Source organism: Leiobunum rupestre, chromosome 11, assembly GCF_980474605.1.
Source record: "Leiobunum rupestre chromosome 11, qqLeiRupe1.1.hap1, whole genome shotgun sequence".
Classification (NCBI taxonomy): Eukaryota; Metazoa; Arthropoda; class Arachnida; order Opiliones; family Sclerosomatidae; genus Leiobunum; species Leiobunum rupestre.
The window spans coordinates 43201901-43214977 of record NC_143394.1 but is presented as its reverse complement, the minus strand read 5'-3'; the positions used below and the strand labels follow the sequence as shown (position 1 = coordinate 43214977).

Sequence of the window (13077 nt, the reverse complement as noted above, 5' to 3'; positions counted from 1 at the left end):
ATACTTTCGACTAATGTACGCGCATGTTGTAGACAAGAAACAAACCCAAGGAGAATTGCTGACCTAAAAATAGTCAGATTAGGAGAAATAATTACGGTTCGAACTTCTACAAAACGTCCAAAAGTCAATAATAATATTCCATAAGTACGACACTTCCTACACTCACGCGTTTCGTAACCCTTTCGAGATTGGTCCGACTCGTGTTTTACGTATTCGTAGCTTGCTCGTGGGTGTGGCTTGTGTTCGTTGCCATGGTAACGCGTACAGATCAGCCATGACATTAGGACTATTTCGCGGGATAGTGTGGCGTTTTTTGAAATTAAATATCATGACGGTCGTTTCAAGTTACGACGTATGCCTACTGTTATGTTATCCATATTAATTATTATTATTAATTAATAATTTGTTCAGTCCGTGTTATCTCTAGAGCCGAAGGCGGTATGAGTGAACAGGTGTATTTTTTGTACGTTACTATTTTACTCTATTAATCTAGCAAATTAAATGTTATTAACGAATCTAAAGTCATTCTTTATTAAAGACTAAATTAATAACAAAACACCTACTACGCTACGAGAAAGCACCCAATACTTCAAAAAAATTTCAGTAAACTATTCCCCAAAGATACATACTTATAAAATAATATTATAGACTTACGATCACTGGTAATGAAAAATGTTTTCTGAGAGAATGGAGGAGTTATAATTAAGGCGAAATCAGTCCTGGAAAGAATCGCGGTCTAAAATATGAGGGCTGATTGTTATTCTAAGAGAGTCCCTTTTCAAAATGTAAAGGCTGGAAAGCGAGCCAATGTTCCCAATTTGTTGGCGGGAGATGGGAATACGAAGCTGTTCATCCGTTCGGTGATCGGGATGAGGAGAGTCATCTCAGCAGGCGGGTCTTTAGTAATTAGCCCAGATTAGAAACGGGGAACCAAAGTGATGGATTTTAACGATTACCAATCAAAGGGGGAGGGAAGGAAATACATTTTTCAAAAAAGCTTCTCTTTATCCGACGTGGTTTTGCTGGGGAGGGGGGGGGGGTACGCTTGTTATCCGGGGGTCGGGATGGAAACGGAAGCCAGACTTATAGAGTTGAAGATTACGCGACGTTACTAGTCCCGCCCACAGCCCTGACATCATTAATCGCTCGACTTTTGCCACTTTCTCTGTACTTTTTTGCCGATATTTTGGTATCAAAATGAGTAAATTTCCTCCATTTGTATTCCGTATAGGTGAACGTACTGGAAGATTTTTGTTTATCGGCCAAAGATCGGTGTCCGCCGGGAGATCCGGGTCCGCCAGGAATTCCGGGTAATGCACCGAGCATCGATTCACCCTGTTCCCCCCTCCCCTTCTTCCAATATATCACCCGTCGTGTTATTTATGATGTTTTTCCGCACGCAGGGAACCCCGGTTTGAAGGGCACAAAAGGAGATAGGGGCGATCGAGGTATTCCGGGGGAACCAGGACCTCGGGGACCTTCGGGAATTCCAGGTTCGCAGGGCCCCATCGGACCCAAAGGAGAGAGAGGCCCACCCGGTATCGACGGAAGAGAAGGTCTACCTGGATATCCCGGTTTAGATGGTGTGCCCGGTAGAGACGGCATTCACGGTATTCCGGGTAAGGATGGCACTCCCGGAACCCCAGGCTCAGCGGGCAAGTACGGCACCAATGGAACTAATGGTAACTTCATTTACTTTATTGTAATCAAACTCGAGTATAACGTTTTTGTTTTATTAAGGTATTCCAGGGTCACCAGGGCCACGTGGCCTACAAGGACCACAGGGGCTAACGGGACTGCCGGGACCCCGTGGAAAGAAGGGAATTCCTGGAAAACCGGGAACACCAGGTATCTAAATCCTTAAATATTTAAATAAGGATCGATTTTAAATCAATCCATAAATTTAGGAGTTCCTGGAATCAATGCCTGGAAAGTAAACGGAACTCAAGTTTCGAAACTTTTAAGTAAGATTATAGGAATGGTAGAACGGTTCCACGGTGAGACTTGAAGTTTTGGTTTGAATTTTTAGTTCCTCCGATGATTAACGACGTGGATTTGGATACCGCGGCACACGTCGTCCAGGAAGGAGAAAGCGTCAAATTGGAATGCCTCGCCGTGGGAACGCCAGACCCGGATATCAGTTGGAAGAAGGACGACACCACGCCCATTCTCATCGGATCAACATACAGTCAGTTCAATTAAGACGCTCAGTTCCTAATATTATTTAATATACTAATCGGTACGCGTTCAATCACAGTGACTTCCGTCAAAGGAAACAGGATACATTTCCCTAAAGTCAACAGGGATCAAATTGGCACCTACGTTTGCATGGCGTCCAACGGAGTTCCGCCAGTTGCCCACAAAAAACTTCGCCTGGACGTCACGTGTAAGCTCACGTTTTAAAAACGCCAAGTACCTGTTTTCACTGGGGTTGAAAAGTCTCGATGGCGAACGTCGTCGCGCAATAAATGCATTAGTCCTAACTGGTATTTTTTGCGTCGATGCCCGCCATAAAGGCATTTTTGTCCTAGTGAAGGGTAACTATATGAAATCTTTTACGTCGCAGTCTCGCCGCTAATCAAAATACGCAATCAAATGGTCGGCACGCACAACGGCAGTCAAGCCATTCTCGAGTGTTTCGTCGAAGCGTCTCCACCCGCCATTAACTTCTGGGAATACAGCGATGGCCGGCAGTTGGAAAACAGTTGGAAGCACGAGATTAGACAGGAGGAGGATAGCTACCGAACCCATATGATCCTCAATATTACTAACATTCATCCCAGCGATTACGGCATGTACAAATGCGTCAGCAAGAACGAGAAGGGAAAAGCTTCGGGGGTGTTCACCGTCTTCGGTACGCCCTTGCCGACCAATAAATTTCTACTTATCGCTAACGTATCCAAATTGACGTTTACAGAGATAGACCCTTCAATCAAACCCAAGCCCACCCAAAGTTCGTTTGAAGTCATTTTCGGACAGGGACCACCGCAAAGGCCAAACGTGACGGAGCCCGACTGTCCCAAGTGCCAAACGACATGCCCACCACCGCAGAGGTGCTCTTCAGGAGCGTCGGGTATATTCCCATGGATTAAATAACCTTATAGGGACAGTTCTCGCTATTCAAATATTTGCTCCACACGTACCCTGGTGGCGAGAATTTTTAACGATCGGAAGTCTCGATTTTACCGATACAGGGGGAAAAATTGCAAAGGGGGTGCAATCGCGATTGATGAAATTATTATTTTTGTAGGCCAAAGCCTATTTATTGAAAACTTGTTTACAGTTTGAAAGCCTATAAATAATTTAACGAAAAAAACAATATGAAAAAGGTACTTATTATTTCTCACATTTAACCAGGAAGCTCCAGAGCCACTGAGGTACTGACCACGATTGAATATTTCAATTTCAAAATTTCAAATGTATTAAAACAAACCGTTGGAAATATATTAAATTCGCCAAAAGCCGCCGCGAGATGGCGACGTGTCAAGAAATCTTGTTCCGGATTTGTATCGGTAAAGGGGGTAAAATTAAGGGGACGGCAAAAATATCTGGCAGCCTCGTTTGAAATAAACATCTTCAACTCGTAGTATAGTAAAATGAATTAGAGAGAACTATCCCTGTAAGGTTATTTAATCCATGATATTCCTCACTTTTACCATCCGTAATATAGATATTGTTTTCTTAACCAACCTTGTCTCGAAACAGGTCGTCAAGATGGTATTAATGTTCAGAGTGTCGGTGGATTCAGCCAAAAATTATCCACGGATTTGAGAGGAAATAGGATCAGAGGTAAATAGATTCGAGGTTTTAACGTGTACAGTTGAAATGCTATTTCTAAAGACGTAGTGTCTATTAGATTGCGTCATCAATCAAATCGGCAAACCCGTGTTTATCCGGTACACGGATGCGGACTTCGGGACGTGGATGCAAGACGCTCATCCGTTAACTCAAGAAAACAGCCAAAAGTATTGGGTGACGAAGGAAAATGAATCCAACCATCTATACGAATTCCCGGACAAAGCGGCTTTCAGGAAAAACGAAAGTACTCGAATATACGTGCTCACGCATACATTCACCGGTAACAGCCACATCATCTACAACAATTCGTTTTACTACCACGATAAGGTACGTTTCACTGGCGTTAGCTGGAGTTGATCGAACGCTTAACTGATTTAAAAATATCTAGGACACCAACCAACTAGTCCGTTTCGACTTGCACACAAACTCGACGAATCCGATGCGCGTGGAGGACTTGGGCACGGACCCGGAATCGCGTCTCTACCACCTGCAGCACAACTACTTAGACTTGGCAGCCGATGAAAACGGGGTTTGGGTTATATACGGAAGCAACGGGACTAAAAATACGAAAATAATTAAGTTCGACCCGTACCACATGACGGTGCAGTACATGTGGAATTTAACTTTGAACCATCACAACGTGGGGGACATGTTCGTGACTTGCGGAGTGCTGTACGCCATCCACAGCACGGAGGATAGGACCACTCGGATAGACATTGCCTACGACTTGTTTTACGAGAAACCGATCGAGGTGAAACTCAACTTCACCAACCCCTTCCGTATGAATACCATGATCAGCTACAACCCGGCCAAAGAGTTTATATTTACGTGGGATAGGGGTAACCAACTCATCTATCCAGTGAAGGTGAACGAACAGGAGAAAGGTCAACCAGACGAGGACGACGCGGGAGGAGGCGCCGACGACGATTCGGACGCGAAACGATAAGCGGCTCCGTTCCCTTCGAGTACTTTCCCGAATGCGGCCCATTTAAATGGTGTCGAGACTAGCTCCATCTAGCGGACACGATTTACGCGAAAATAGAAACATTTTGTTACAAGCCAGTGGTGATGACAAGAAAGTGAAAAAAGGAAAAATATATTTGCTTTTTACGTTGTTTTTAAATGGACAATTAACGCAAAACAAAACCTGGTGTCAACTTATAAAACTACGGTACGCTTATTTGATATTACGAACTGACGTGAGCGCTGGTGAATTACGGAAATGGTTAAAGGCAATGTAATGGTTCTTAACCGTTCTTAGTACGTGGACTTTATAATAAAAATATATATGAAATACGTGTACTATCCTAAAGGGTCATAGTAGGAAAGCGGACAAATACTTTTAGCCAGCTTTTCCTACTTTTAAATATTCAAGTTTATCAGCTTATGTCTGAATGAGTCTCAAATCAACCCCCAAAAAATGATCCGGTAAAACAAAATGATTTAATATAAAACCGTGTACGATATGTATGAAACTATTTTTTGAACAACTTTTTGGCACAAAAATAAAATTCATTCACGACTAACATTCTGTTTAAATAGCAATAGTTTTCAAAAAGAAATACCTATAATGATAAAAATAACACAAGACGCTTTAGAAGGCTTCTTTATAGTTTTGCTTCCGCTCGTTCTCGGGTTTCACGAAACCTTTGACAGCGCGTCGTCATGGGCAATTTTCTACATACTATTTGAATAGGTCTGAAAAAAATATTTTTCCAAAAAAAGACAAGCTCACGAAATCATTCAACCAATCCAAAAAAAATTATTTTATTCAAAAATCCACTTATTTTGGATTAATTAAACATAGGAATATTCCGATCCCTCCACTCTTAGCGCCTATTTTTTTTTAGTCGATTCAGTCCTCTCGTCCATTTGATTAATCAGGGCGAGATACGTGTAACGGCCACGCCAACGGGGGGATACGTGGGGACAGGCACAGGGGTGGGGCCACCCGTGGTGGAAGTATTCCGACCACCCGTTGGGGGATTGGTGGTCGTCCTCACACGGCCATCCACAAACTCTGCCTCCCAGACGCTTGGGATTACAGGAGTACGCCACTTCTACTAATAATTAGTTGCAAAGACTTCCTCAACACATAAACACTTGTAGAGGTTAACGGTAATAGTTAGTGTAGGGAGCTGTTGGCTCGATCTCGTGGCATGCAGGGCTTGCCAGCACCCTCCTACGCATTGTAACCCGGCTTCCTGAATTAAGGGCTTCAAAGGTCGCCTGATGACTTAGGCCTAAGGTGGTGCTTTGGGTATTAGCCTAGCCTAGCTGATTATATCTTAAGCCTGCTGTACCTAAGTGCCATACCACGGCCAACTTCGACCACGCGTACCGCGCTTTAGCGGCCGTAACAAAGGTTTCGAATACTATGTAAGCGAGTCTGAAGAAATATTCCCGATAGATGCGCCACGTATAGACAGGAAATCTGTAAGTTGAAGCATATATTAAAGGCGGGTTGTTCGATTTCACTCAGATATAAAGTTTCGTTTCTTTTCTTTGCGAGGTTTTTCGTACATAATGTTTGGAATAAATAAAAAATAAATATTTCTTTATAATATTAAGCTAAAATAAAAAATTACTAAGATAATAATTAGTTACAAAGCGTCTTCGCGTGTAACAAGGTCGAGTTCGTAATAAGGGAACGCGTTTTTGATAAATCGCCGCTATTTTCGAACGCGTTGCTTTGAAAACTATTTGCTTCCAAGAAATTCAACAAATGCCCAGCTTCTTTCCACTTAAAAAGCCCGAATGAAAGGTTTTTTTAGGTAAGAAACCAATTTTTATCTGAAATATTATAGTTAAATAAAGGCCGGGCCCATTATAAAGCCAAGTATTCAATTAGATAATTAATAAATTTATTATTTATTTAGGTAATTGATCTTTAAAATCGAAGCTATGCCTTCTTGTTGCATTCAGTTTTGCTCTTCAAATACAAACAGTAGGAGATATTTTTCTTTCCTCGAGTTTCCTAGTGATGGAACGCTTAGGAAATTATGGTTGAATGACATCCAATGAGTATCCAAAGTATATGCAGCCCCAGGCTTCGAAAAATAGGAGAATTTTATTTCGTGAATCTACACACGAACCTGCACGTGATTATATTACCCACATTGAAAGTGCTGCTGGGAGTTCCTGGGAAAATGTTCCTCTAGCGGCTTTTGAAATTCCACAAGAAATTCTAGAAATTAAGAAGCTTAAAACAAAAATTCACGATCTGCAATCCAAAATTAGTCGTCCAAACCAAAAACTGCAGAACCAGCAAGAACAAGTAGATTCTTTAAGAGATAGATTATTGGAATTTCAACTGAAACCTTACGCAAAACTAGGTCAAATAATTAAAGATACCTGTGAGCCTGGTGACCAAGAGCATCGCCACGAAGCTGTTTTCTTGTTAGCGCTATGTGCCACCTGGAATTTTGGATGCACTCCTAATTAACTCTGATAATCAAGCTTTGATCTGGCTTTGATTAGGAACCAAGACAGGGGAAATTTAAAGTACCCAAGTCTTGCATTGACATTTGTGGTGTCAACAATTGTTACTTTCATTCAAACTGCATATCCCCAAATTTGCAATTCTCAAGGAGTGTATACTCAATTGAGACAAATATTCCGCTTGAGCTGTGCCCTGTGTTTTCTTGTCCGAGTCTAGATCACAGAAAACTAATTGCAAAATAATTTGTCAGAAATTAATTCCTCCAGTTATTGACAACATTATTCGCTCAATTTCCGCGAAATTCGATAAAGTAAATGAGCTTGTTTATAAGCCAGTATCGACGAAATTATTCAAACTTCAATAACGTTAACTTGTGTTTTGAAAAATATTCATTTGTATATCATAAATTATTTTAATTTATCAACTTAAATTATATTACTTCATGTATAATTATATTATATAATTTATAATTAATTTGAAATTGTATTGTTTATGTAATTTATTTAAATAATGACTTTTTGGTACATTATTTCCTAATAATCTTAGAAAATTTTCAAAGCTACAGAACTGTTAAAATATAATCAAAATATTAATTTGTCACTTCGTCATATAAAAATTTCACGTAACTTTAAAAATCCGACTTTTTTCAACTAAATTTACAGCTGATTTCCATTGAAAATAATGGAAAACATCTGTCTATAAGTGGCGCCTCTATCGGGAAAATGCGATCATGCAAAATTCAGCGATTGTTACGGCCGCTAAAGCGCGGTCGAAGTTGGCCGTGGACATACTGAGTTATTTGACAGTGTACAATACATTTCCTAAGCCTTGGCGAGCTTAGTCTAGCTCTTTTTCGAATTCTTTGAAATTCAATTTTTACACTGATTTACTACTTTCTCGATAATTTATCTTTTCAGAGTACCCTTTATCTTAACTTGTAGTAGTATTCTTTATCCATTTCAAATGATTAGGCCCATTCGAGGGGCTGATCACTAACCGTAATCGGTGTACAAGCCTGTAGCTTTAACTGTACTAAAGCGATTACGCAATCGATTACAGATTTAGCACTACCAAAGGCTGTACTCGCTGTATTCGGTGTACAGAATTTGAAGAAGTGGTTAGCCCCTCGGGCCCATTCAACAAGTCATTATGGAACCAACCAAAATGGCGGCCAACGGCGCTAAAATCGTTTAGTATCCTCGTGACCTGATGAAGTATTTTAAATTACACAACTGTTGACTTTCTAATCAGGGAGTAATTAGTCGTTTGATGGTATTCGCTTCTATGGGATATCCTTTGTGTTTAAAGAAATTAACGACTTGATAGATGTCGTTTATGGTAGATGACTGAGGTGAGTGCCAACTAGTTTATTAGCCTATTAGGTCTAATTGGATGAGATTTGCGAAGCCTACAAATGGTTAATAAATAACTGGGCCCGTTGATAAAGCCTTTTTCTTAGGATTTAAAATTTAAAATTTTATGCTGTTAACTATAATAAACATCTTTTCGATTTAACAAGATAAAATATGAAAATGTACACACATTCTTATGATTATCAACGTACTAGATACTCCTTCTGCGTTGAGTTTATAAGTTATCTCCCTGCTGGCTAGAGGGTTTCCCCCCATAGATATAGGAAACGTATATAAAGGTCTAGATAAAATATTTCAAAGGGAGTGAATACGGAGGTGACAGCTAGCAGAAACGCGTAATTTCTGCAGGCTATCCTTATAAGGCGCTATCTATCGGTAAGAAAGCTCGTGCTATCGTCGCGAGAGCCATTGTGACCTGCTTAAAAATTATACTAAAAATCACCAACAGATGGTGTCTAAAGACTACGGCCTGCGGAAAGGTCAAGCACTTAGTACTAAAATGTTGAGAGCTCGCGCTCTTGGTCACGTTGCCTTCGTCGGTGTCTGCTAGGTCTCAATTCCGTATTTTATGTTAGGCTTAGACGCACCGAAATTTATCTAAACCTTTATATACATTTCTTATATCTATCGTTTCCCCTTTCCATAAAAACTTGCTGTTGGCTCGCGTGCGACGCGTGGCTTGAAGGACTTGCCACCACCATGGACCAAGTAAGGTAGAATACCCTTACATGGTTCATGCCACCACCCTCCCACGTAATTTAACCCAGCCACCGGTAATTGGCTTCACAAGTCCCTAGTTGACTTAGGCTTGTGTGGCTCCTTGGGTAGTAGCTAAGCTGATCATTATTTATTTATTTATGGCTGTAGATTAACTATTTTTTAAATAATTATAAGCAATTTGTTTCGCCGTTTAAGCGATAGGGGGCGATACTTTACCAGGCATTTTTAGTGTAATCCGCAGAAGCATGAAAGGGGTTTTCAGTTTTCTTTGGAACAGATTTTAGTTGATCCCAGCACTAATAAATATCCGAACTTGTAACAATCCCAAGAAATTTGTGTTTTAGTTTAAGGTAAATGATAAATAAGAACGTAATTTAATCTTATATATAGTGACGTAAATAGGGCCCCGGGTTCAGGCGGCGGCCCTAAATTCCAATCAATCCTGGACGAGATTATGCAGCCAATTGTCGCTGCCTTGCCAAGTTACGTGAAGGATACCAGTGACACTCTTCGTAAGTTATCGGAATTTTCATTCATCGGGGCTCACCGGTGGCTCATTACCTTGGACATAAAATCTTTATATACCGTTATTCCGCACAACGATGGTTTACTAGCGCTTCAACATTTCCTCGACCGTCGTCCCGACCGTTACCCTCCTACAGAAACGTTGGTACGATTGGCTGAGCTTGTCTTGACTCTTAACGCTTTCACTTTCAATGGAAAGTTCTACAAGCAGGTCAGAGGTGTCGCGATGGGTACGAAAATGGGCCCAAGTTACGCAAACTTGTTTGTCGGTTGGGCGGAAGAACTTTTCTTCTCTAGTTACTTGGAACCTATTCCTGAATTTCACGCCCGCTTCATCGATGATATCGCCCAGCTCGCCTCTTGTAGCCGCCAGGAGCTTGATCTTTTTCTAGACGCCTTTTGCCACATGCACCCCTCTTTGGAATTCGCTATCAGCGTATCAGACGTCTCAATATCTTTTTTGGACATGACTATCTCTGTCGATGGGGACGGCGTTTCCACGAGCATTTATCGCAAACCATCGGATAGTCGCTCTTACCTCTTACCATCTTCTTGTCACCCACGACACTCGACTAGGTCCATACCGTACTCCCAGTTTTTACGTCTTCGACGTATTTGCTCCTCCAACGACGATTTTCAACGCCAAGCTTTGGAAATGCGCGATAGTTTTATGAGAAGAGGCTACAACGAGAATGTGTTAACATCGGCTCTCAATCGTGCATCCAAGACAACTAGAAACGAAGCTCTCGCAAACAAAATTCGTCCTGAACCAACAAATCGTCCCGCGGTGGTTCTAACTTACCATCCACAAGTTCGACAGGTCGAAAACATCCTTCGTAAGAACTTTCACCTACTACAGATCGACCAAGACACGAGGGATGTTTTCACTGAACCGCCCAGGTTCTGTTACCGTCGCGACCAGAATCTTCGGTCGATTCTCGTTTCTAGTTCGTTACCCGAAGATGATCCATCCGGCACTCATTCCGGCACCACGAGATGCAATCGCCCTCGTTGCAACACATGCGCTTATGTTAGTTCCGACTTGGTGGTTACAACCCCTAAATCGAACTATCATATTAAAGAATCCTTTTCCTGTATAACATCCAACCTCGTTTACTCTTTGTCTTGTAAAGTTTGCGACAAAGTTTACGTCGGCGAGACTGGTCGACGCCTCGCTGATCGTTTCCGCGAACACTTACTTGATATCAGAAGCAACCGCGACAAAAATCATGTAACTAGACACTTCAACGACGTCCACACCATATCTGCCGTTTCTATCCGCGTTCTCAAGGTTCTTAACGGTGACCGACCTTTTAGAGTTACTGAAGAAAACCGACTGATTTTCAAATTCGGAACGGAATTCCCAGCCGGACTGAACGAAAAGCTTTCGTTCCGTTAAATTTTCTATTTCTGTAATATTTTTCCCCCTTTAGTTTTTCTGTGTAGTTATTTCTAGCTCTCTTTTTACGGCTCGCGTTCATTAGGCATTCCACCGCGCGTGCTTTTAATTTTTCAAATCTTAGTCTTCTTTCAAATCTTGTACCGCCTTGAAGGCATATTTTGCCGAAGTACTGCGATTTATTTTTATTAAATATACGGTCTTTTTTACCAGTTTTGTCGTTTAATTCTTATATATTGACCGTTGGTGGCCTCCTACTTTTGATATGTTCTAGATATCGGCTAAAACCTTCGTAAGAGTTTTTCGGGGAGGGGAGGGGGATCTTAGCTACGTCACTTCTTTAGTTCTTTAGTTCTTTTATTGCTCAACAAGAGGTCTAAGACCCATCACGTTAAGACAGTGGACAATACAAATTATACATATACAGAGAAAAAATATATACAGTTTGTATGTACAGGAAAACAGTACAATGTGAGGGAGAAACAAGGGAAATAAAACAAAATAAAGGAGTTATATTACATTATTACATGTAAACGAGTTAAATATGAAGTTCTAGGAACTCAGTTAGCTCCTTGCGGAACTGTTTGGGGTTGGGAATGGACTTTAGGAAGTCCGGGAGAGAGTTCCAGTCACGGACCGAAGAGGGGAGGAAGGAGTGCCTGCGGACGGAGAGTCGAAAGCCAGGAAGAATGAGAGCCGCGGATTTCATCCCGCGCGGAGCACGACGCCAAGACGAGATGGCGGACGTAAGCGGGGCCAGGGCTCCGTTGGAGCGGTGAATAACACTGTTTACTATTGCGAGGCGTTTGACGCGGCGACGGTCCGAGAGGGAATCCCATTTAAAGTTTTTCAAGACTCGCGTCATGCTTGTACTCCAAGAGAAACCGATGTTGGCAACAAAACGGAGGGCTTTACGTTGGATGGTTTCAATGGTATGCATACCGCTGGCGGTGTTGGGGGACCAGACTGGGGAACAATACTCCAGAATGGGGAGGACATATGTTTTTATAGCGAGGGTTTTTGTCTGGAAGGAGCAATGTGAGACGTGTCGGCGCACAAAACCTAGGGCACGGGCGGCTTTGGAAGTGACGGTCAAGATATGGGGATTCCAATCAAGGGTACAGGATAGCGTTACCCCGAGGTATTTTTGGGAGGTGACGGACTTAAGTTCGACATCCCCCAAAGTGTAGTGGGGAGAGTGAGCTGGTTGCCCCGAGCGGTGAAGGGAGAGGACTGAGCATTTGGAGGCATTAAGAGGTAGCCTGTTCGAGTCACTCCAAGACAGAATACGATTGAGATCCTCTTGTAGGGTAATAACATCGGAGGGGGCGAAAATGGTTCTTGAGAGCGCAACATCGTCGGCGAAGATATACAGTCGGGAGATAACATGGTCCCCTATGTCGTTTATGAAAATGACGAATAAAAGGGGGCCAAGAACTGAGCCCTGTGGAACACCAGAGGCCGCAGGAAGCCAGTCGGACGCAGCCCCTGGAATAACAACACGGAAACGCCGGTTTTGAAGGTAGGCAGCCAGCCAAAGCAAGGTCTGGCCCCTAATGCCATAGGAGTGGAGCTTGGCTTTTAAGAGTTCGTGAGACACAGAGTCAAATGCTTTACGGAAATCGAGGAAGATAATGTCAACACGTCCAGTGCGTTCCAGCCCGTCGAACCAATCTTCAACGCAGCAAAGTAGTTGGGTTTCCGTACTAAAGCCGCTGCGAAAACCATGTTGGTAAGGCTGCAGAACATCATGGGCTTGAAGGTGGGAGGTTATGTCCGAAGCCACGATATGTTCATCAGCCTTGAGCACCAGGGAAAGT

At 42.3% G+C, this 13077-nt stretch overlaps 2 protein-coding genes across 3 annotated transcripts in view; both read left to right on the top strand.

Annotated features, from left to right (window-relative positions):
* The window catches only part of LOC149922920 (uncharacterized), a 164381-nt gene extending 159130 nt beyond the window's left edge, over window positions 1-5251 (top strand). Inside the window, exons 3-13 of one of the 2 annotated variants that reach the window (XM_090162651.1) lie at window positions 1232-1310; window positions 1404-1682; window positions 1750-1848; window positions 1908-1964; window positions 2030-2188; window positions 2258-2386; window positions 2567-2854; window positions 2918-3073; window positions 3706-3789; window positions 3857-4125; window positions 4187-5251. In XM_090162651.1, the coding sequence (XP_090018777.1) occupies window positions 1232-1310; window positions 1404-1682; window positions 1750-1848; window positions 1908-1964; window positions 2030-2188; window positions 2258-2386; window positions 2567-2854; window positions 2918-3073; window positions 3706-3789; window positions 3857-4125; window positions 4187-4744 (2157 nt within the window). In that variant the 3' untranslated portion in view covers window positions 4745-5251. Of the gene's footprint in view, window positions 1-1231; window positions 1311-1403; window positions 1683-1740; window positions 1849-1907; window positions 1965-2029; window positions 2189-2257; window positions 2387-2566; window positions 2855-2917; window positions 3074-3705; window positions 3790-3856; window positions 4126-4186 lie in introns of both variants that reach the window. The other variant, XM_090162650.1, reaches the window with a different exon arrangement.
* A 4536-nt stretch (window positions 5252-9787) lies between these two features.
* Window positions 9788-11257, top strand: LOC149922919 (uncharacterized). The gene has a single exon (XM_090162328.1). The coding sequence runs from the start codon at window positions 9788-9790 to the stop codon at window positions 11255-11257; it is 1470 nt and encodes a 489-aa protein (XP_090018454.1).
* Window positions 11258-13077: the final 1820 nt, after the last annotated feature.